The sequence below is a fragment of the Phyllobates terribilis genome, unplaced genomic scaffold, assembly GCF_046119375.1.
Source record: "Phyllobates terribilis strain yellow unplaced genomic scaffold, ASM4611937v1 Scaffold_7__3_contigs__length_470593459, whole genome shotgun sequence".
NCBI classification, from domain to species: Eukaryota; Metazoa; Chordata; class Amphibia; order Anura; family Dendrobatidae; genus Phyllobates; species Phyllobates terribilis.
In genome coordinates, this window is record NW_027362767.1 from 423,149,763 (window position 1) to 423,173,406 (window position 23,644).

Here is a 23,644-nt window from a genome sequence, read left to right on the forward strand (position 1 = left end):
ATGGTTACCGGAAGCGGTTGTTCGCAGTTATTTTGGCTAAAGGTTGTGCAACCAAGTATTAGGCTGAGGGTGCCAATACTTTTGTCTGGCCCATTTTTGGAGTTTTGTGTGAAATGATCAATGATTTGATTTTTGCTTCATTCTCTTTTGTGTTTTTTCCTTGCAAGCAAATTAAATGAAGAGAATAATACCAAAGAATTTGTGATTGCAATCATTTTCAGGAAGAAACTGAGTATTATCTGACAGAATTGCAGGGGTGCCAATACTTTTGGCCACCACTGTATAGTCCACAAAATGGTGGAATAGTATAACACGGACTAAGGTTATCTCACATGGTAGTGAAAAATTATAGTAAAGTGACCGTGCATGAAAGGTGCAAATGTGCAAGAATTAATAAATAGGAAATAAGAAATTCATAGGATTTAGAAGCCACTGTCAAAATTAGGACAAATTATCACCACATAATTGAGGAAGAGCCGATGTAGTTAGATGAACATGCTTACCACCGGAGTACTGGTACCACACACCATGTTTCCCGACGCGCGTTTTGCCACTGTGGGCTTTAACCATTTTGTGGACTATAAATATAGAGGTGCCTTTTCTAAAATATTTGTATTTTGTTATTTATTGTTTCTGAGCCTTTGACACCACCCTTTTCAATACGGATGAACATACATCATGTGTCTTATTTCTTACCTACCTTGTGATTATTAAAATTTATGTCTATGGGTACTCCATTTAACATTATATAATATGGCCAATTATGTATCAATATTTATATGTACCCATGATGAAATTCTATTATTATCCTAGTACCCCAGCTTCTGTATAGCACCTGTTGGATTCTGTATTGTTGATCCTGTATGTCTAATTTTATCAAATAAAGTTGTTCTATTTTTGTATTATCTGCTGTTGTGCAATCTAATTGTAGATTATTATAGTTTTGTGTTTACACAGCCATTATATGCTGATCCATATTTGTTGTTAATATAAAGATGTCAGTAGAACAGATTTTCAAAGCACACAACCACAGGCAACTGTTAGCTGCCATTAATGCAAAAATGGATGAGCTGGGGGAGAAAGAAGCTGAAGATGTCACGGGGACATTCCTCCAGGAACTAACACAGTTTCTAACCAGGTTGAAGTTGGAGGATGGAGGGGCAGCACCAATTACCAAAAGCGGGAATCTCCGTCCACAGACTGAACTACAGGAATTGAAAGAACAATTCAAAGCCCTAACAACAGCCCTGCAGGAATCAACCAAAACTTCTGAACAGGTGATAGACTCAGACAGGACCTTTAAGCTGCTTGGGTTAGATAAATCAGGGAGACAGTCCTCTCTAACACCACAAATCACCATAAGGAAAGAATTCAAGATCCTGGGACAGATTGGAGAGTGTGAGCAGAAAGAGAAACTGTCTTATATGAACTTGTCGCACCAGATCGATGCAGGATAACAGAAAGGCTACCAGCCAGATGAGATCATTGAGGGGGTGGTGAAAGCGTTCAGCCCATGACTGAACCTCCGTAGTATGCTAGAAATGAAGAGTTAATTGACCTTGCCACAGCTGAAGATGATTTTAAAAGGGTTTCTTGTTCAGAGCGATTGAACTGAAGGGTAGACTGTTGTTTGCATCCAGAGATGTAGAAGCGGAAGAGAAGTTTGATGCTGGACTAGTCCAGAAGAAGTTCTTGAGATCATTGGGAATGGGATTAATCAGCAAAGATATCAAGTTGCAGCTGAAACAGTACCTAGAAGATCCTGGCATTTTGGATGAAATCCTAATTGAAAAAATGAATGAGGCTGCTAGTTTGGAGTCAGAGAGTGAACAGAAGTTAAAGAAAGGCTCTGCTTCTAAAATCACCAAAATGAGTCAGCTGAAGTTGGAGATCCCCGGTGGCCAGTCTGAAGATCATCATAGAGATCCTACAGTGCCACCTCCAAGAGGGAACCTTAAATCACCAAATAAAGAGAGGCCTGCCAGCGCTGAGAAGCAGTGTGATCCCATCTACAACAGCTGCAAGGGAGACAGGGGCATCAGTTACTTAATGCCCAGTGCGGAGGTCAAACGATGTACTCCTGGGAGGAGGATTCCTCAGTCAGTAAAGATAGCCTCATCAGCCTTATCGGTGAAAGGTGCTTTATACAGTGCCAGGTAGATGGACTCCTAGTAAAAGCACTGTGGGACACAGGAGCCCAAGTGAGCCTTATAAATGAAGAATGGAGAAGGCGCTACCTGCCACACACTTGCCTTCAGTCACTAAAAGAACTCTTGGGACCAGTGGAACTCCATGGCAAAGCCGTCAACCAGACCGAGGTCCCTTTGATAGGCTGGGTGGAAGTGACTTTCCAACTCATGAACACGAAGAACAGCAACACCATTGAGCTCTTGGTACCATTTCTTGTGACCAGTGATCAGAACGTGGCAGAGGATCCTATCCTGGGTTATAATGTAATCAGTGAGGTCATCACAAAACACAAGTCATTGACACTGGTGGTGGCTGCAATTGCCACATCGCTTGCCATACCCAACGCCGTGCTGAAAAATGTGATTCATAGAGTAAAGAAAGCACAGAATACAACGGACCTAAAAGAAGTCCAGGTAGGCTGGCGCCCAACCATCATCCCTGCAAACGAAATTGTGGGGGTGAGGTGTGGGGTACGGGTAGAACCGGGAAGAAAGTCCAGAAAAGACTGTTCGTGCCAAAAGACTCCTCAGAATTTCCGGAAGGCCTAGTTCAAGGTGAGACTGTGCTTAAGATTCCTACTGGTTCGTGTGCTCGAGTTACAATACTGGTGATGAATACTACGAGACACAAAATTAGACTGGATCCAAAGACTGTGTTAGGTCACATCAAAACCGTTAAAATGGTATATCCAGCCAGTGTGAGACCCGCCCAGGTGTCTACAGTGAAATCAGTCTCCCCACCAAGGAACAGGAGTTGCCCAGGGGAAGAAATTGCACAACCCACCTCGGAGTCCTGGGATCCTCCAGTACCCCTGGAACACTTGTGTGCTGAAGATCTAGCGGTAGCAAAACAGATGCTGAGAGAAGAGTGTCATACGTTCTCCAAAGATGACTCTGATATAGGCTGTATCCCATCGTTGCAGTTGAAAATCAATTTGAAAGACATGACCCCAGTAACCAGAAGTTACATGTCTGTGCCAAAACCATTACACCGTGAAGTGAAAGAATATTTACAAGATCTCATCAACAGAGGTTGGGTCCAAAAGTCAAAGTCGTCTTATTCCTCTCCTATTGTCTGTGTTAGGAAGAAGGATGGTACACTGAGACTCTGTTGTGATTAACGGGAACTAAACCGAAAGTCAGTACCAGATACCAAAGATCTAAGATATGCTGGATAGCCTATCAGGAAGTACCTGGTTCTCTGTTCTCGGTCAGGGTAAGGCATACCACCAAGGGTATGTCGAAGAGTCCAGTAGTCCCTTGACAGCATTCATCACACCGTGGGGATTATATGAGTGGATCCGCATACCGTTTGGGCTCAGTTCAGCTCCAGCAGAATTCCAGAGGAGCATGGAAACATGTTTAGAAGGATTGAGGGACAATATCTGCCAGCCGTACTTGCATGACAATGTGGTACACAGCAAAACCTTCCGGGAGCATGTTGAACACGTGAGGACCGTATTACAATGGTATCAACAACACGGAGTTAAGTTGACCCCAAAGAAGTGTGAACTGTTCAAAAGACAAGTCCGATTTCTAGGGAAAATTGTGTTCGGAGAAGGATATACCATGGAAAGAAAATCAGAAATCGCTCCAGTACTGGCCTTAAAAGACAAGAGACCCTCTACCATCGGGGAGTTGAGGCAGATCTTAGGATTCCTCTCCTACTATCGTACTTACGTTTGGAACTTCTCCAGGATTGGGGGTGACGACAGAGACAACAACACCCACAGAGAAAAAGAAGAACGCGAGTAGAACCAGGCTTAAAAGAAACAACGCCGTTTCGCCCCAACAGCCCATTCTCTGGACATCAGACCACCGGGAGGTATTGGAGAAACTAGTAGACTACTTGGTAAAACCACCCATCTTGGGATATCCTGATTTCAATTTACCATTTGTTCTTCATTGTGACGCTTTTCAAGTTGGACTGGGAGCTGCCCTGTATCAGCATCAAGATGGAAAAATAAGAGTCATCGGTTACGGTTAAGGAACGTTGACAGACGCCGAGAAGATTACCATGTACATTCCAGAAGATTGGAGTTCCTGGCATTGAAATGGGCTATCTGTGAACAATACAGCAAAGAGTTTGAGGTATACACTGACAACAACCCTTTGACCTATGTCCTTACTACAGCCAAACTGAATGCAATGGGTCAGAGATGGGTCGCAGAACTAGCTGACTTCAATTTCAGCATCAAGTACAGGCCAGGAAAATGCAATGCGGATGCTGACTGATTGTCAAGAATGCCAGTAGAGCCGGAGCAATTCATGCAAGAATGCTCGGAGGAAGTCAGTCGGGAAGCAATTGAGAGCACTAAACAAGCAGTACAAGCTTATCAGGAGGAAGACACACCATTGTGGTGTCCGTTGCCAGTGAAAACCACCATAAAGCAAGAGAACAAGATCACCCCCGGTCTATTCAACAACTAACAAAAGGGAAAATCCGTAGAGCACAACAGGAAAATCAGATAATTGGTAGAACACTACTTTATGTGGACCAAAATCGGTTTCCAATTAAACGGGAGAGAGACAATGAGTCACCAGCAGTATCTGTTTTAATTAAAGAATGGATGAAGCTCTACCTCAGTGAGGACAGTATCCTGTATCGTAAAGGAGGACAAAACCGGCAGTTAGTACTACCCAGAGTATTCCGTAGCTTGGTCTTCTAAGAACTCCATGAAAACATGGGACACCTGGGAGTGGAAAGGACAACAAATTTGATCTGTGAACGTTTCTTCTGGCAACACCCAAACTACGTATCTGTTTGAGATGGTCTCAATAGACTTCCTACATCTCAAGACATGCAAGGGTGACTACGAATACATCTTGGTGGTGATGGACCATTTCACTCGATTTGCTCAAGTATATGCCACCACCAATAAATCGGGTCGAACAGCAGCAGAGAAGATCTTCAATGATTTTGCTTTGAGGTTTGGGTTCCCTACGAGGTTACACCACGACCAAGGAAGAGAATTTGAGAACCAGCTCTTTGCCAAGCTAGGAAAGTACTGTAGAATTCAGAGATCCCCACAATGCTCTATCACCCAGATGGTAATGTACAAGTGGAACGTTTTAACCGGATATTATTGTCGATGCTGCGCACTTTAACAGCTGACGAGAAGAAAGACTGGAAGAGTTCTCTGTCAAAAGTGGTATATGCCTATAACTGTACAAAGAGCGATGTAACGGGTTACTCACCATTTTTCCTATTGTATTGACAAACACCAAGACTACCAATTAATATCATGTTCGATACTCCGGTGTCAGAGACTTATAGAAAGTATCCGGAGTACGTTCGGAAATGGAAGGAACGGATGGCAGAGGTATACAACATAGCATCCAAAGTGGTTACGCAAGGACAGAGCAAGAGTAAGGAGTACTATGATCGAAAATGTTATGTAGCAGAATTGGCATCGGGAAGCTGGGTGATAGTCAAGAACGTATGTGAGAAAGGCGGTCCAGCAAAACTTGGTTCGTACTGGGAAGTCAAGGTGTATGTGGTCGTAAGGAGGAAAGCCGATGACAGCCCAGTGTATGAAATCCGATTGGAAACGGGAAACAAGAAAACCAGAATAGTTCATCAGAATTTACTACTACCCTGTGATTATCTCCCACCACAACAAGACTTCAAGAAGTAGACCGACATAGTCCGAAATCGACTAAGGGACCACCACAGACTGAAGCTCCGGAGGTGGATAGTGACCTTGAAAGTTCCGATGAAGAAGAGCTCACCATCGTATTTCACGGACCGGCAAAGAGAGGGATGTACCATCCTCAAGAGAGTGAACTAAGTCCTGAGGCTTCAGAGTTTGTACCAAGGAGTACAGATTAAGTCCAATTCAGATCTGATGATTGAACACTGGCCCCTGAAGAGACCGATCGACACTCAGGAGGAGCGAAATTACCAGACCATGCGGAAACAAGCAACTCTGGAGAAGTACAGGAATTTACAGAGGCAGCTCCAAGAGCATCTGAGGAAGCACAGGAAATGTGTACGGCGGAAGAAACTTCTGTGACCGAAGAACCCGTGGTCTCTGAGGAACAACCCACCAGGAGGATGTTGACTCGAGAAGTGAGGAGGCCCGTGATTCTGACGTATGAGACACTTGGTGAACCTAGTCAAGTGCCAAGGACTGTCGACTAGAGACAGGTATCTCTGCCTGAAGACCAGGTAAGCCCACTTGAGTGGTATTCACCACCAAGAGTAATTGTGGAAGATGTTGCCTACTGGAAAGACTTGTTTTCATGCTTTGATTTTCTTTAAAAGACTTTGTAGAAACAAAGAACTGTTAAAGCATAGAGAGAGAGAGCTGGTTGAAGACGTACGAAAAGCTCCAGCTGAAGAGATGCTGATTGTTTTAATTGTGTTAATTATTTATTTCTTACAGGCATCCTACGAGAAAAAGGTCGTAAGATTAGGTTGTTATCAATGTTTATGAACGTTATACGGATTTCACAATGCCAATTTGTATATAAAGTTATCCATCTTTCACCAATGTCTCAGAATTGGTCAGATTGATCAATTAAGACAAATGTCTAGGATGACATTCAAAAAGGAGGGAAGAGTGTGACATGCAGAAGTAGTGCTTTTGCAGAGTGTGACATGCAGAAGTAGTGCTGGTGCTTTAAAAGCATCCAGCAACTAGAGGGGTTAACACAGTCACAGGAGAAGGGGAGTGTTTTAGCAGAGCCCTAGGGGGATTGTGGGGAAGTTGTTTACTGTCTGGCTGGAGCCGAAGATAAAGGTGGTGTGTGTGTTCTGTATCTCACAGAAGCGCCCCTGCAAGTGAAAAGGATTCAAGTCAGGAGTGAAGCTAAGCACAGGTCAGGGAGAGTTCCTGAACTAGCAGTGCAGAGTATGTCAGGCATAAAGATAAGGACTGGAAGAAATGGTGTCACAGGGATCATGTCCCTCAGCAAACCCCCCCCCTCCTCCATCTCACTGTGCTGTAAAGAATGCTGTGTTCATTAATGTGCCTTTGCATTAGAACTATGCTGTCCTGTACTACTGGGAAGACTGTGAACTGCAGTGCTGCTAAAGAAGTTGTACTGTTTGTCACTGGAGCCTGTTGCTCATGAGACTTAACTTGCACTGGCTGTGCGGCTTCTTATTAAATGCTACTGTTCTACCGTTTATGAGGACTCTTGTCAAGTGAGCCTGGTCAGCAAGTGAAACAACCTACGTGTCTGTGGGTCAATTGCCCTGTGAGCCTGAGAGAAGCTGCAGCACATGGTCTATGGTCGCCCTGGGTAATGGTCCCCCCAGAATTCCAAAGAATTAATGTAACCTGTCTCGCCCCTATCTGAACCTAGCGGCGTGTGTGTAACATGGTATTTCCCTAGAGCTAGGCCCTGTCTAGGGAAGGGGGGGTGTGAGCACTAGTCAGGCCCCACTAACAACAAAAGACAACAAAGTAGACAGACACGGGGGAAAGTAACTTAGCTTGAGCCGACTTCAGAGAGATTGCTCACATGTCCTCTTAACATCAGAGAGGAAGTAATAACTGCATTTGCTCCAAGCTTTTACAAGGAAACAAGTGAATATCACCGGTGCCTCCCTCTAGCAAACAACAAGTATTTAAACACCGAGGCCTGGGTGTCAATTAGCCAGAGGGAGGTAGCCGCTGGGTCCTTGAGTCAGACAACTAAGAAGCTGTCTGTAATCCAAACAAAGAGATCTTCTGCAACCACCTGCAGGGCGACTGTCACTTCTAACACACCCGTGACAGTACACCCCCCCCCCCTCTACGAGCGGCCTCTGGACACTCAGGACCAGGTTTCTCAGGATAAGAGGTGTGGAATGAGCAAATCAACCTGGGAACGATCACCTCTGATTATGAAACCCACATCTTCTCTTCTGAACTATAATCCTTCCAGTGCACCAAGTATTGTAGGGAACAATGTTGGAGAAGAGAATCTACAATCCTCGAAATCTGATATTCCAGATTACCACTAACCATTATTGGGGGCGGCGGTAGGGGTGAGGGCTCAAGAGGTTCCACATATTTCTTGAGTAAGGACCCGTGGAAAACGTTGTCGTCCTTGAGGTAGGTCTCCAAATTCTGATTGACGCGTTCGGTCTGTCCATTCGACTGAGGGTGGAAGGCAGAGGAAAAGGACAGCTGCACCCCAGTCGAGAACAGAATGCTTTCCAGAACTTGGAAACTAACTGGGTCCCCTGATCTGACACCACATCGGAGGGAACCCCGTGAAGCTTCACAATCTCATTTATGAACATCTGATCAAGTATTTTGGCATTTTGAAGAGCAGGTGATTCAACAAAGTGAACCATTTTACTGAATCTATCTACAACCACCAAAACCACTGTTTTGCCCGCAGAAACCAGTAGGTCAGTAATAAAATCCATGGACAAGTGTGTCCATGGACTACTAGGGATAGGTAGCGAAAGAAGAGTACAAGACGGATGGGTATGCGAAACCTTAGAACGTGCGCAAATAATACAAGCAGATACGTGTTCAATCACATCCCGATGCAACTCTGGCCACCAAAAACGATGAGAGAGGAGGTCCGCGGTTGACTTACCAGCTGGATGACCAGCAAGCACAGAGTTATGATGTTCGTTAATTGCTTTGCGGCGCAGATTAGATGGTACAAATAACCTTCCTGAATGGCAAGAGGCAGGGGCGTCAACCTGTGCCTCCAACACCTCACCCTCCAGTTCAGGATACAATGCCGAAATGACTAATCCCTTCTGTAATATCAGGGAAGGGTTCTAATGGTCACCACCACCAGGGAAGCTCCGGGACAAAGCATCAGCCTTGACATTTTTGACCCCGGGACGAAAAGTGACAACAAAATTGAACCTAGTAAAAAACAGGGACCATCTGGCTTGCCTAGGGTTGAGACGTTTAGCCAAGTTGATCGCCAAAAGTTCCCTATTGCTCACGTCATAATTTCTCTCAGCCGAAGACAATTTTTAGAAAAGTAGGCGCATGGACGCCATTTACCAGAGGACAGACCCTGAGGCAACACAGCCCCAACCCCCACATCCAATGCATCAACTTCAACAATAAAGGGTTGGGAAACATCGGGTAGACTGAATATAGGTGCAGTGGCAAAATAAATCTTTAAGGAAGAAAAAGCCTGGAGGGAGGCATCCGACCATTTGGAAAAATCAGATCCATTCTTAATCATGTCAGTAAGAGGTTTCACTATAACAGAGTAATTTTGGATGAATTTCCAGTAAAAATTAGTAAAGCATAGAAAACGCTGTAGTGCCTTCAGTTTCTCGGGATGGTGCCAATCAAGGACTGCACAGATCTTCTCTGAATCCACCCAAAAACCCGAAAATGACAACAAGTACCCCAAAAACTGCCCTTCCTGAACGGCGAAAACACATTTTCTAGTTTTGGATATAGTTTGTTATCCCTTAATATCTGGAGCACCTGTTTAACATGCCCCGATGTGTCTCAAAATCAGGTGAGTAAACCAAAATATCGTCCAGATAGACCACCACAAACCTCCCCACAAAATGATGGAAAATATAGTTTATGAAATGCTGGAACATCGCAGGTGCATTGGTCAAACCGAAAGGCATAACTAGACTCTCGAAAAGCTCTTCAGGGTTATTGAACACTGTTTTCCATTCATCCCCTTCTCTGATTCCAACCAGATTGTAGGCTTCCCTTAAATCCAACTCGGAGAACACCTTAACTCCCACAACCTGGCTGAACAAATCTGGAATCAGAGGAAGAGGGTATGGATCGCGGATGGTAATTTGATTTGATTCCCATAAATCTAAAAGGGGACGTAGACCGCCATTTTTTTTCTTCAAGAAGAAGAGCCCACAGGCAAAGATGAGGGCCTAATGTGTCCCTTCTCCAGACTTTCCGCAATTAAACCCTTCATGGCTTGTCTCTCAGGGCCAGAAAGATTATACAGTCTGGAGTTTAGCTCAGGGGGTCAGGTTAATAGCACAGTCATATGCACGATGAGGAGGCAAATCCTGACACCCCTTCTCAGAAAAAACATCCTCAAAACCAGATAGAAAAGCAGGTAATATTTTCATAGAAACTGTACCAAGGGAAATATCTAAACAGTTCTTATGGCATTAATCTCCCCATTCAATAATCTCCACGTTTTGCCAATCCACCAACGGAAAATGTTTCACCAGCCAGGGAAGACCCAAAACAATTGGGGTGGGAAGTCTGTCCAGGACATAGCAAGGGATTATTTCACAATGAACTGACTCCACCCTCAGTTTTACATTATGTACAATCTGAGTAAATGCTTTCTGTGCAAGTGGCGCTGAGTCGATGGTGAAGATGGGAATAGGCTTAGCTAAAGTACAGCAAGCAAGACCATGAGTTTTCACAAACTCAGCATCAACCATGCTGACTCCAGATCCACTGTCAACAAACACAGAAATTTTCTTATTTTGCTCTCTAGCACCACCTTTGCTGTCAGGACAAACTGGGAACTGCAGGTTGGCGACAAATGCACCCCTTGCTTATCCAACTTCAGACTACCAAGAGTTAATCGAGTCTCCTTTTGTTTAGGAATTGAAGGACAGGTCCCAATAAAGTGTCCCTTTTTCCCACAAAAAAAACATACGCCTTTTTTTCTTGCAAATCTCTGGGGAAATGTATGATGTAAAGGCACCCGTTAACTGCATGGGTTCCTCCACCTCCCCCAGTACTGTTTCACCGCCAGACCGCTCCCCTGGCAGAGGTACATAACCACGACAAGAAGGCCCCAGAGAAGGTGGTCTCATCCATCTATCCCGAAGGCATCTATCAAGACGTATGACCAATGACATGGCAGCCTCCAAGGACTGAGGGGTTTTATATACTGCCAAAGCATCTTTCAACCTTTCAGTAAGACTCTCACAAAATTGGCTTTTAAGGGCTGAGTCATTCCATTTAGAATCCGTTGCCCATCTACGGAATTCAGAACTGTACGTCTCCACTGACCGATTCCCTGCTGAAGGCGATGTAGCCTAGACTCGGCCAAGGCGACTCGGTCAGGGTCATCATAGATGAAGGCCAGAGCCCCAAAAAATCTCTCTACAGACTAGAGACAAACTGAATTCTGCAGTAAAGAAAAAGTCCAGGATTGAGTATCTCCCTGCAACAGTGAGATAACCATTCCTACTCGTTGTTTCTCACTTCTGGAGGAGTAAGGACGAAGTTTAAAATACAGTTTGCAGGCCTCTTTCAATACAAAAAACTTGTACCTACCTCCTGAAAACCAGTCCGGGAGGGCAACCTTGGGTTCAGGCTGTACAGGCGTACCTGCTGAGACCCCCACATTAGTGACCTGTAGTTGCTGATGCTGTTGCTGAACCTCACAACGGAGGTCATTCACCTCCAGAGACAGACCGCGCAGCTGCTCTGCAACTGAACCCATACCAAGGAGAAAGGAAAAAAAAACATGCCCGAAAAAAACCCCACACAATTAAACCCAAGTGTCAGGTTTTTTTTTTCTCTAAATGTGCACGGCCTGTGATAATGTCATGCAAGGTGTGGGAAAGACTAAGTGCAACACGAAGTGATGAGGGGAAGGGGGCCCAGACAATAGGGAAAGGGGAAGTGGAGACCTCCTCGGCTGATCTGATATCACCCTGTCTCCCCTATCATCCCTATATTGGTTCCTCACCAATTGCTGCACAGAAACCTAAAACCCTGTATTTTCTTATAGCTAGGCCCTGGCTAGGGAAGGGGGGATGAGCACTAGTCAGTCCCCACTAACAACTAAAGACAACAAGGTAGACAGACACGGGGGAAAGTAACTTAGCTTGAGCCGACTTCAGGGAGATTGCTCACACATCCTCTTAGCATCAGAGAGGAAGTAAGAACTGCACTTGCTCCAAGCTTTCACAAGGAAACATGTGGATATCATCGGCGCCTCCCCCTAACAAACAGCAAGTTTTTAAACAACCCAGGCCTGGGTGTCAATTAGCCAGATGGAGGTAGCCTTTGGGTCCTAGAGTGAGACAGATAAGAAGGTGTCTGTAATGCCAAATGAAGAGATCTTCTGCAGCCAACTGCAGGGCGACTGTCTGTCACTTCTGACACACCCGTGACAGTCTCTTGTATTAGATCAGATAGACAGGGTGGAGTGCAATATGAACAGCCTCCTCCTGCCTCAGCACACTTGGTATCTCCAGTATTAGGATCAGATAGACAAGGTGGACAGCAGGTGGACAGCAGTGTGCGCAGCCTCTTCTTACCTCAGCACTCCTGGTATTTCCAGTATTACACCAGAATGACAGTGTATACAGCAGTGTGAGCAGACTCTTTTTACCACAACATCCCTGATATCTCCAGTATTAAAATCATCCAGTAATATCCATTATATTGCACCTATTCCCAGATATAATATCTTGCATTATGTTTGGAACAACCCATAGAGCTATCTCTTGTCACTAGCACCTTATAATTTGGAATAGGTGCAATATAATGGATATTTGCATGGATGCTAGCATCCAATAATTATTGTTAAAAATCGGTGGAACATTTACGTAGGAACTTATGACCATGATTTAAGTCTGTAAATGATAGTTAAGCTTAGATGTTGAAAGTACCTGAATTTTAGTTTTTGTTTTACTATAAATTGAAATAAAATTGGTTGATTTTTTAAAAAAATTGTTGGACATCTTCCTATAAAAGCTAGTCTCATTTGCTCTAGTTTTTTTGTTGTGGTGATATTAGACCAGATAGACAGAGTGAACAGCAACGTGAGCAGACTCTTCTTACCTCAACACCTCTGATATCTCCAGTATTAGATTAAAAAGACAGGATGGATAGCAGTGTGAGCAGCATTTTCTTACCTCAGCACCCCTGAAATCTCCAGTATTAGATCAGATAGACAGGGTGGACAGCAGTGTGAGCAGCCTCTTCTTACTTTGGCACCCCTGATATCGCTAGTATTAGTTAAGAAAGACAGGGTGTACAGTAGTGTGAACAACCTCTGCTTACCTCAGCACCCCTGGTATCTCCAGTATTAGACCAGATATACAGGGTGGACAGCAGTGTGAATAGCCTCTTCTTACCTCAGTGCTCCTGGTATCGCTAGTATTAGATCAGATACACAGGGTGGACAGCAGTGTGAGCAGCCTCTTCTTACCTCAGCACCCCTGGTATCTCCAGTATTAGATCAGATACACAGGGTGGACAGCAGTGTGAGCAACCTCCTCTTACCTCAGTGCTCCTGGTATCTCTAGTATTAGATCAGATACACAGGGTGGACAGCAGTGTGAGCAACCTCCTCTTACCTCAGCACCCCTGGTATCTCCAGTATTAGATCAGATACACAGGGTGGACAGCAGTGTGAGCAACCTCCTCTTACCTCAGCACCCTGGTATCTCTAGTATTAGATCAGATAGACAGGGTGGACAGCAGTGTGAGCAGCCTCCTCTTACCTCAGTGCTCCTGGTATCTCTAGTATTAGATCAGATACACAGGGTGGACAGCAGTGTGAGCAGCCTCTTCTTACCTCAGTTCTACTGAACCAAATGGTGTGCCAGTACGGCAGTGTCATGGCTATTTAATTTTTCTGATAATTTGATATTTCATTACCTTACTCCCTTGTTTTATCATCACATCCTTCTGCTCAAGATTCTTATCAGTTTCCTCTGCGACAAACAATGCTTTCACCAATTCTTCCGAGAGTAGTATTTTCTCTGGAAAATATAAAATAGTAAATCGTATTAGTTCAATATTTTTTACGTCTCAAATGACTGCACATTAAACTGAAAGGCCCTTAGACTGTACAGCCGGATTTTTATACTTTATGGATAAGCGAGGTACAGCAGAGGATTTGGAGCTTTATATTACAAATAATATCTCCAATCCCTATGAAGCCATATTCTGCAATTAACAATAAAAAAGACTGGCACATGTAGATCCACCTAAAATAGTAGTAACATACACAGATAAATGGAGATCGCAATACAAATGACAATAAATACAGATATATGAAAATGTATAAATGATACTAATAAACTACCACAGGGAAGAACATAAAAATAGTAAAAAATGAACACAAAATGACAGACAGATAAAATATGCAATTTGTCAATGCCAATAGAGACACAAGTAACACAATAATAATAAAAATAACATAAGATGACACTGACAGATTTTGAATATTAAATGGATCTACATGTACCAGTCTTTTTTATTTTTATTGTAATTTTCTTTTATTCTGTTGGATGTAAGAGTTTTACCAGTGCACTGTAATCCATCTACCTATCATTATGGCTATTTTTATAATGCCCCTTCATTCTTTATTATTATGTTCTGAAATTAGTCAGAAAAGATTAGAAATATAAAAAACACAAAATGAAGTTTCTAGTTAGCAGTACACAAACCCATCATGATAAATCCTTCCCCCCGACACTCACCATGGTCGCTGCACGTTACAGATTTCCCTCGCTGCTTTAAAGCCCAGGTCGCTCCAGTTGTACATGGAAGACAGATAGGTCTGTGGGAAGAGAGAGCGGGGTTATTACTGCTGTCTAAATAAAAACGTTTTTTTCCACTCTCTCCCAATAAACTCCAGTTCCAACAAGAAAAATCAAAATTTTTACGTTTCATCCAGAATAATAGCCCTATTGGAAGTCTTAGAACTTCTTAGCATGCGGTTGGACAACCTACTATTTCACTCATTTTTTTGGCAGTAGATGCACCAAAATGCAATGGTTAAGGCCCATCCAGTCTACACTGATCTTACAATAAAAAGATATAGCTTTCTGTAAGCTTATTGACACTGGTTATATGCACTTTCTGGCATTACATGACTTTGGCTTTCAAGCAGCTTATTGACACTAGCAGTTTTATTGGAAGTTCTGTTTTGTAGAGGTCTTAGTAAAATGCACCTCATACTGTTTAGTGGGTATAAGAAACCTCTCTGTATTATATAGCACACTACAAAAATATGCTCTGTGGCATTTTGTGGTCTCCTAGTCTCCCATGAAAATACCCCTTTACAGAGTCATCCAAAGAACTAATATAGCCATGCAAACCACAGTGTGTCATATCACAGCCAGTGACACATCTAGCAGTAGAGTTGAGTAAAAAGATTTGCGGGACCGTGGTCCAGCAGCCCCGTCGGCACCGTAGCTACCAAAACAGCCCTGTGAATGTTCTCCTACCTGCTTGGCTGCCCAGGACCTTTTCTGATTAGAAGGTTTGGTTCGATGTCATATCAGCATCATGCTGCAACAATAAAATCTTTCCTAGCCTCCAAGCAGGTACGAGAAAGTTTGCGTGGCTCTGGTACGGTGGTCATGGATTACCAACGTGGCTGCTGGATGAGGGTCCTGTGAATCTTCTCTTTTTGCCCATTTCTATCAACTAACCATGTTACATAACATTATACACATTACAAACATAACCACAGCGGCCCCATAATAATTCCAGTTCCGGTGCCCTACAACACGACCACTCATGGTGCCTCAAGATGTGGTGATCGTGTCAAAATCGCTTGATATGTCCATGTTGAATGTAACCAAGTTGTCAAAATAAATCTTCACTTGTTTTACCTGATTTTACTGGAAAAATCAAGTTTCTTATCCAGTTCAACGAGAGCCATATCGTAATCATAGGATTTTTCCACACCCTTATCCTTTTTGCCAATTGGGTTGTAGTCACTATGACGGTGGATGTCCTTCACTTTGTATACCTTATCTACAATAGATGAAAGCAAAAACATACGTAGTTCTCACATTTGTGGAATCAGGTCTGAGGTGCTCATGTCTCTGCTAGAGGCCAAGTTGGAGGTTGTGGTAGGACCACAGCTGGGTCTCCAGTAAAATTGATGAGAGAACTTACCTCCAACTCTGACATTGACAGAATGGAGTAATTCATCTAGGTGGAAGCAGTGAGCAGCCGTCAAGACAAAAGATTTGCTAACAATGGATCCTTTACATTTCTCTTCAGAACCTGGACGCTTAAAGTAACAAAAAGGAGAAAGTGTCTCAAAGTCTGGTGGCAAATGGACAGAAACGACAGAAAGTGGTGCAAATTTTAACACAAATCAACACTTGCTCATAGTTGTGGTACAGTGGGTACAGAAAGTATTCAGACCCCTTTCAATTTTCCACTCTTTGTTTCATAGCAGCCATTTGGTAAATTCTAAAAAGTTCATTTTTTTCCTCATTAAAGTACACTGTGCACCCCATCTTGACTGAAAAAAACAGAAATGTAGAAATTTTTGCAAATTTATTAAAAAAGAAAAACTGAAATATCACATGGTCATAAGTATTCAGACCCTTTGCTCAGTATTGAGTAGAAGCACCATTTTGAGCTAGTACAGCCATGAGCCTTCTTGGGAATGATGTGTGGCACCCCAGGGGTCCAGTTGCCACAGTGGCATTGCCTCCCTCACAAGAGGTGATGCCATGCCTGGAAGCAAGCAGGGGTCCCCTAGTCAGGTATACTAGCATGCAACACGTTCCTGGCTCCAGACCAGCAAGGGGAGCTCCTCCTCTTAGCAACTGGAATCTGGAGGCAGGGTTAGTTAGAGTTAGTGAGAGGAGTTGAATACAGGACAGCGACGAGGAAAGACCTGGGGAGTGGAGCTGGACGGCAGCTCAACCCAGAGAGGAGCGTAGAAGAACTGGTCACAGGAGTCCGAGGTTGTGGGGCACTGAAGGCCCAGCAGCAGAAACCGGAGGGCAGAAGACTGCAGGTTTCCTGGCCCCATCAGATGCCCGGAGGCTCAACAGCACATAGGGCCCAGCACCGCCATGTGGGAGCGACACTCCAGGAAGGCCCGAGCTGCCTGGTCGAGCACAAAGACGTTTTACTCAGGGACGAGGGCCACAGCACAGCTAAAAGCAGCAGGGCCAAAGAGATTAGTGCAAAGGGAAGGCCTCCAATTTCACCTGGCGAGGTGGATTCCCAACTTGCTTCCAGGCCGCCCGGACCTCTACTACCAGCTAGTACCCGTGCCCCGGTCTGCCTAACCACCGCAAGTAAAGATAAGAGGAAACCGCCATTAAGTTGTGGACTGATCATTAACTGCGCCATCCCCTGCACTACACTGCACAGCAACATCTATAACATCACCACTTCCTGCCCTGGAGCTAAGCTCTGCCTGTGGAGAGCTGACCCAACTCTGCTGCGTCACCATCAGCTCCAGAGGATCTGCACCGCAGCGGCGGCCCCATATAGCTGCATACCACAGGTGGTGTCACGAATTATATATATATAAAAACTATAATCCCCTTTCAGTAATCCCCCTTTTATTGACCGCCCTGGGTCACGGACCGGGTCACCACCACTGTGACATCCCCTGCACCGACCGGCTCGGCAACGAGTACCCCACGGCCCAGGGGGCGCGTCATACTTGGCGTCACGAACAGGATTCAAAGCCCGGTATAAACGGGTCCTGTGTGCCACAAAGACTGTGTATAACTGTATAAACTGCAGCCATTACTGTAGCACATGTGGAGTTAATGATATGTGGGGTGTCCCATCGTGGGCGGAGCCTCTGGAACGATGCCAAAATAGGCCCCTCCCACTTGCATAGACTGTACCAGAGTTGTCTGTCACTCAGGCAGAAAGGTGCCAGCTTTCCCCTTTGCATCAAACTGAGGGGGGAGATTGTCGCCTCCCCCTGCAGAGGGCTGTGTGATCCCATCAATCCATCCATCCATCCCAGCTGCTTCAGCTCTGTGAATATGTAGCACCCAGGGGAAGATGGGGATAACTCGGTACCCGGGCCTTTGGCCTGGCCTTTAGGGATGTCACGGTGGTCGGTTCCCGGGCCCGTACCCTGGGGTCTCTCCTAAAAAGGGCTTGATATTTGTAAAGTTTATAAAAGAAAGAGTTTGTGACGCCACCTGTGGTTTCTGGTGAGGATCACCAGCGCTGCGCAGTCCACTGAGGCCGGTGATAAGGCAACTTGATGGTATAGCTCTCCACAGGTAAAGCTGGGTCTCAGGGCAGTATAGAAACGGGGATGCAGGACAAAGAGACTACGCCGGGCCAGAACAAGAACAGGGACGGACACAATAGTCACTTCAGTACCTTTTACTGGTGGAATTTCAGGCACTCCCTGGAGCACTGTAGGGTGAAGGGTGTATGTCCAGATCCTCCCCAATGAGCAGGTTTTGGGCCTCCTGGTTCTGGCTGCTGCGTAGTAAGTTTCTGACCTGCCTGGAGCTAGGCCTAATTTCGTCTCTGTCCTGCGCTGGCTGACCTTGTGGTAGGGCCTTTTCTTGGAGTGCACGCTCCCGACTTACGGGGCCTATGTGTCTCCTGGCTCTGGTACGTATCAGCACTTTAGCGATCCTGGGACCTGTAGTTCCCCAGGGATTCCGGTTTATCTTACTGGGTCGTGGAGATCCCGGCAAGCTTCGGACCCGGTGTCCGGTAACTGATTCTCTTCTGGGGTGAGCTAGTTAAGCTCCTCTGCCCCCTATGAACTAACTCTCTACTCCTTCGCCTTCGGCCTACTCGGACCCTCAATAGGCTACTCACACTAACAGAAGCGTGCTGCGCTTCACCGATCTTATGGCGCCGGCACACCTAAGCTCACCTCACTGAGCTACACCTGAGTCTGGACTCCACTCTGTATTCAGGCTTACACCAACTGAACTCTCAGAGAAATTGCTGAGTCACTGAGCTCCACTGCAGACTGACCTGTTTCTGTGTCTTGCTCTGCAGTAACTCATCAACAAACTTAGACTAACGGCTGCCTGGCCCCACCTTCCCTTATATATCTCCCTAAGGAGCTCCCTCTGGTGGTCTGAGGTGTAAGGTGGAGATGTGTGAATGGTTATGGGGGCCTCTTGTGGAGGAATCCTTCAATACACCCTTCTGGGTCTGTGAAGCCAAGCACAGCTGGGCTTCACATTCCCCCCTAGTTAAACTCAGCACTCCCGGGCTGAAGTACATTTTATAACAACAGTAACAATAGGGAACATAAGCAATACTTGAACAATCTTCCCTTTATGGGAGGCACGAATCTTAAACGTTGCATAACCAAACAAATACAGAGTGTCCTCAGAATCCAAGTCTCCTGTGGTGAGGTTCTCATACAGGATGTCCATCTCACAAGGTAGAGTACTTTGGTAGTTTTGAGGGACCTGTCCTAAACCCTCAACGTAGGCCCTGGGGTGGCTGCAGGGCATTAAGATCCCGAGTTGGACCTCCACACGTGCCACTCCAGACAGGTTTTCCTTCTGAGGTCACCTAAAAGGGGCACTCCAGGGAGCGCAATTATATACAATAGCAGTTTTTGGGCTGCACACAGTCCTCAGCCACGCAGTTCATTATGTAAATAAAGGATTAATAGGAAACAGCACAAATTAATAAGCATGCATGAAAATAAACAGTTATGCAGTACATTACAATTTAATACACAATACCCCAGGGGTAACTATATATATTCTCAGAAATTGTAACTATTTACTCAGTGTACCTAGCAGGAGGTTTACCTCTTGTGCTGCGTACTGATCTGCGTTAGTGGAGTGTCAGTGTCTGTATCCTCAGTTACTCTACCAGTTCTACGTGTAACCATGTTGTAAAACTGCCTTAACCTCTCTCTTGGACTGCCAAGTCTACCATTGGCTGGGCCCTCTTGCTCCGCTCCTACCGGGGATCCTTCATCCGGGGATACTTCTTGAGCTGGCTTTTCTACAGCACTTACAGGTACAACTTGCTGTTGAGGGTTCTCTGGCTGTTCATAGAATTGGAGTACTGGAATAATTACTGCACCTCCGATCTGAGGCCAATCCGCTGGGAAGTCTCCTAGGTCAGTGTGGATCACTGTTTCTTTAGGTTCTTCCTGGGTTGTGAAAGACACTTCATCTTGGGGTTTCAGTACATCTGGACACAACTTTAAGTGGTCCCTGGACACTGTAGCAGATGTTTTTCCTCCATCACGACTTATTATGCATGTCTTTTTGTTGTTAAATTTTGATGGTAACACAGTGTAGGGGTCTTTTTCCCATTGGTCGTCGAGTTTGTGGTTGCGTCTTTTTCTTTTTAGTACTGTTTCACCAGGTGTGAAAGGTTCTACGGGTGCGTTTTTGTTGTATTGAATTTCCTGTTTTTCTCTCACCCGAGTAAGACTGTACTTGACACAAGCTTGTACCCTTATGTACTGCTCTTGTCTGGTGGTGTCCCAGTCCTCAGTGGTCATATCAGCTTCAGGTTCAACAACACCAAGCTCCAAGTCCATGGGCAGCTTTCCTGGCCTTGCCCGCATGAGATATGCCGGAGTGCAGTTGGTGGAACTGACTGGTATATGATTATACAGATCCACTAAGTCAGGTAGTAGGTCTGGCCACTGGTTTCTCTCTTCAAGTGGTATGGTTTTTAGCAGGTCGATGATGATGCTGTTCATCTTTTCGCAGAGACCGTTTGTTTGTGGGTGATATGGTGTAGTTCTGATCTTTTTACACCCGTAGAGATGGCAGAACTCTTTGAACAATTCAGCCTCAAAGGCCGGGCCTTGGTCAGTCAGTACCTGCTCAGGGTATCCATGGGGTTTGCAGAAGTATGCTTGGAACGTCTTCGCTGCTGTCTCTGCTGTCAGGTCTTTGACAGGGGCGACCCACAGGAAACGTGAGTAATGATCCACCATGGTCAAGGCATAGGAGTACCCTGACCTGCTGGGGGAGAGCTTGACATGGTCCAGGGCTACGATCTCCAGAGGTCGAGTCGTCTTGATGGGTTGCAGGGGTGCCTTCTGGCTGCTGAAGTCTTTTCTTCTTAGGCCGCAGGGTCCACAGTCCCGGCACCACCTCTTAATGGAGCTGCGCATTCCTACCCAGTAGAATCGACATTTCAGCAGGGTCTCTAGCTTTTCGCAGCCAAAGTGCCCCGCCTGATCGTGGTAAGCTTCTAATACCATCTGGATGTCTGTCTTAGGGACTACTATCTGCCATACCATCTCATGCGTTTTGGGATTGACGTACCTCCGGCACAACTTCTCACGGTAGATAAACAGCCAGCTCCTCTCGTTCCACAGCTGCTTTGCTTGCAGAGACGCATCTTTCTCCAGGGAGGCACCTTCTTGGGTTATCAGCTGTTTGATGCGGCTGACAACCGGGTCGCTGTCCTGGGTCTCTTTCCAGCTGTGGTGAGGAAGGGGGTTTAACGTCTTTCCTCGCTGCTTGTTGGAGACTCTCTGCTCATGGATCATCCCATTCCGGTGAAAGGCAGGTAGCTCAATCTCTTTCAAGTCATCCACTTCTTCCTCCGTGTCTGACTGGTGAGGCATTCTAGATAGGGCATCGGCGTTGGCGTGCTTGCGGCCCGCCCGATATTTAATTGTAAATTGGTAGTTTGACATCCGAGCCATCCATCGTTGCTCCAGAGCGTCCAACTTAGCTGTTTCAAGATGGGTCAAGGGGTTGTTATCAGTAAAGGCAGTGAACTTGCTGGAAGCCAGATAGTGCTTGAGCTTTTCTGTGATGGCCCAGACTAAGGCCAGGAACTCCAACTTGAAGCTGCTATAGTTCTCTGGGTTCCTCTCAGTCGGGCGGAGCTTCCTGCTTGCGTACGCGATCACTTTTTCTCGCCCATTCTGCTTCTGACTCAAGACAGCACCCAGACCTTCGTTGCTGGCATCTGTATACAGCAGGAACGGTTGGCTGTAGTCAGGGTAGGCTAGGATCTCATCACCTGTCAGGATCTCCTTCATCTCTTGAAATGATTCAGCCTGTTCTTTACCCCAGTGGAATGGAGGGTTTTTGCCTTTGGGGGACTGCCCTACCAGGAGGTCTTGCAGAGGAGCTGCTTTCTTAGTATAGTCCTTTACGAACCTCCGGTAGTATCCTACTAGTCCCAAGAACTGACACACCTCCTTGAGGTTCTTCGGCTCCGGCCACTTCTGGATGGCTGTGACTTTCTCCGGATCTGGTGCTACCCCTTCCGGACTGACAATGTGCCCCAGGTACTGTACCTTCCTCTTGAGCAGGTGGCACTTTGAGGACTTTAACTTCCTCCCATACTGGGACAGTGACTCAAATACCTCTGCCAGGTGTTTCAAGTGGTCCTCGTACATTCTGGAGTACACAATTACGTCATCCAGGTAAAGTAACACAGTCTCGAAGTTGCGGTGTCCCAGGCAGCACTCCATCAATCTCTGGAACGTTCCGGGGGCATTGCAGAGTCCAAACGGCATGCTATTGAACTCGCAGAGTCCCATCGGGGTGGTGAAGGCCGTTTTCTTCCGATCCTCCTCAGTCACAGCGACCTGCCAGTAACCACTAGTGAGGTCAAGGGTGGAAAAGTAATTTGCAGACTTCAAGGCAGCTAGGGACTCCTCTATGCGTGGCAAAGGGTATGCATCCTTATGTGTAAGGCGATTTACTTGACGGTAATCTACACACATTCTCATGCTCCCGTCCTTTTTCCTAACCAGCACTAGGGGAGCCGCCCAGGGACTACAACTATCCCTAATCACTCCCACCTTCCTCATGTCATGCAGCATTTCTTTTGCCTTCTGGTAGTGAGCTGGGGGTATAGGCCTATAACGTTCTTTAATTGGGGAATGGTTGCCTGTGGGGATATGATGTTGAACCCCCTTAACCATCCCGAAGTCTAGTGGATGTTTGCTGAACACCTGCGAGTACTCTTGAACTACCCGGTGTACACCCTGTTTTTGATGGGCAGGAGTGGTGTCTGTCCCAACATGGAGCTGTTGACACCAATCCTCCACCGGGGTTGCAGGGTCATTATCCTCCACTTCTTCTGGTGAAGTTAAGGACTCCGCCTCTTGGATACAGTTGTTGTTGACAGCATGTAGTTTAGCAACAGTGGCATAACGTGGCAGTTTGACCTCATCTTCCCCTAGGTTAAGAAGACGGACAGGCACCCTCCCATTACGTACATCTACCACCCCCCTGGCGGTTAAGAGCGTGGGTCTGTGCTCAGAGCAAAGGGGTTCTACTACCGCCTGGTAGCTCTGTCCTCTAAGACCTATGGCAGCTCTACACCAGATGAGCATTTCACTCATTGGGGGACGACAATGGGTATTGGGTCTGTTACCCTCACGTTACCGATTTCACCATCTGTTAACTGTACTTGCTGTTGATACATCAGGACACGGATCTCTCTCTGCAGCGCCCTCCTCTGTCTCGGTCTGGCAGTGTCGGCGATCTGTTGGAGCAAGAACACAACTTCTCCCAAACAGTTACCAACAACATTGGTGCCTAGTACCATATATGGGTTGCTGTCATCAGGGTTAGTCTCCACTACAATTAGTCCCTGGTCCTTCAGCTCCACTCTCCCCACCTTTACAGTCACATCCTTAACCCCGAGTAGGTTAAGGGGGAGTCTATTTGAAGCATATACAGATAAATTTGGAGCTGGCGGACGCAGATCGTCCATGGACCAGTACCTCTTGTAGAGGACTTCAGGGATGATGGTTACCTGAGATCCTGTGTCCAGCAGGGCATGCGTCGGGATCCCGTCCACCACAATGGACAGGAAAGGTCTTCCTCCGACGAACCTGTTGTACCAGTCTGATGG

General features: G+C 45.9%; 1 protein-coding gene across 1 annotated transcript in view; it reads right to left on the bottom strand.

Moving 5' to 3' along the window:
* LOC141155149 (complement factor B-like) overlaps nt 1-23,644 on the bottom strand; it is an 83,284-nt gene that overhangs the window by 15,865 nt on the left and 43,775 nt on the right. Inside the window, exons 12-15 of the mRNA XM_073641833.1 lie at nt 15,986-16,103; nt 15,697-15,841; nt 14,557-14,636; nt 13,730-13,833 (exon numbers count right to left, since the gene is read on the bottom strand). Coding sequence (XP_073497934.1) covers nt 13,730-13,833; nt 14,557-14,636; nt 15,697-15,841; nt 15,986-16,103 — 447 coding nt within the window. The remainder of the gene's footprint in view (nt 1-13,729; nt 13,834-14,556; nt 14,637-15,696; nt 15,842-15,985; nt 16,104-23,644) is intronic.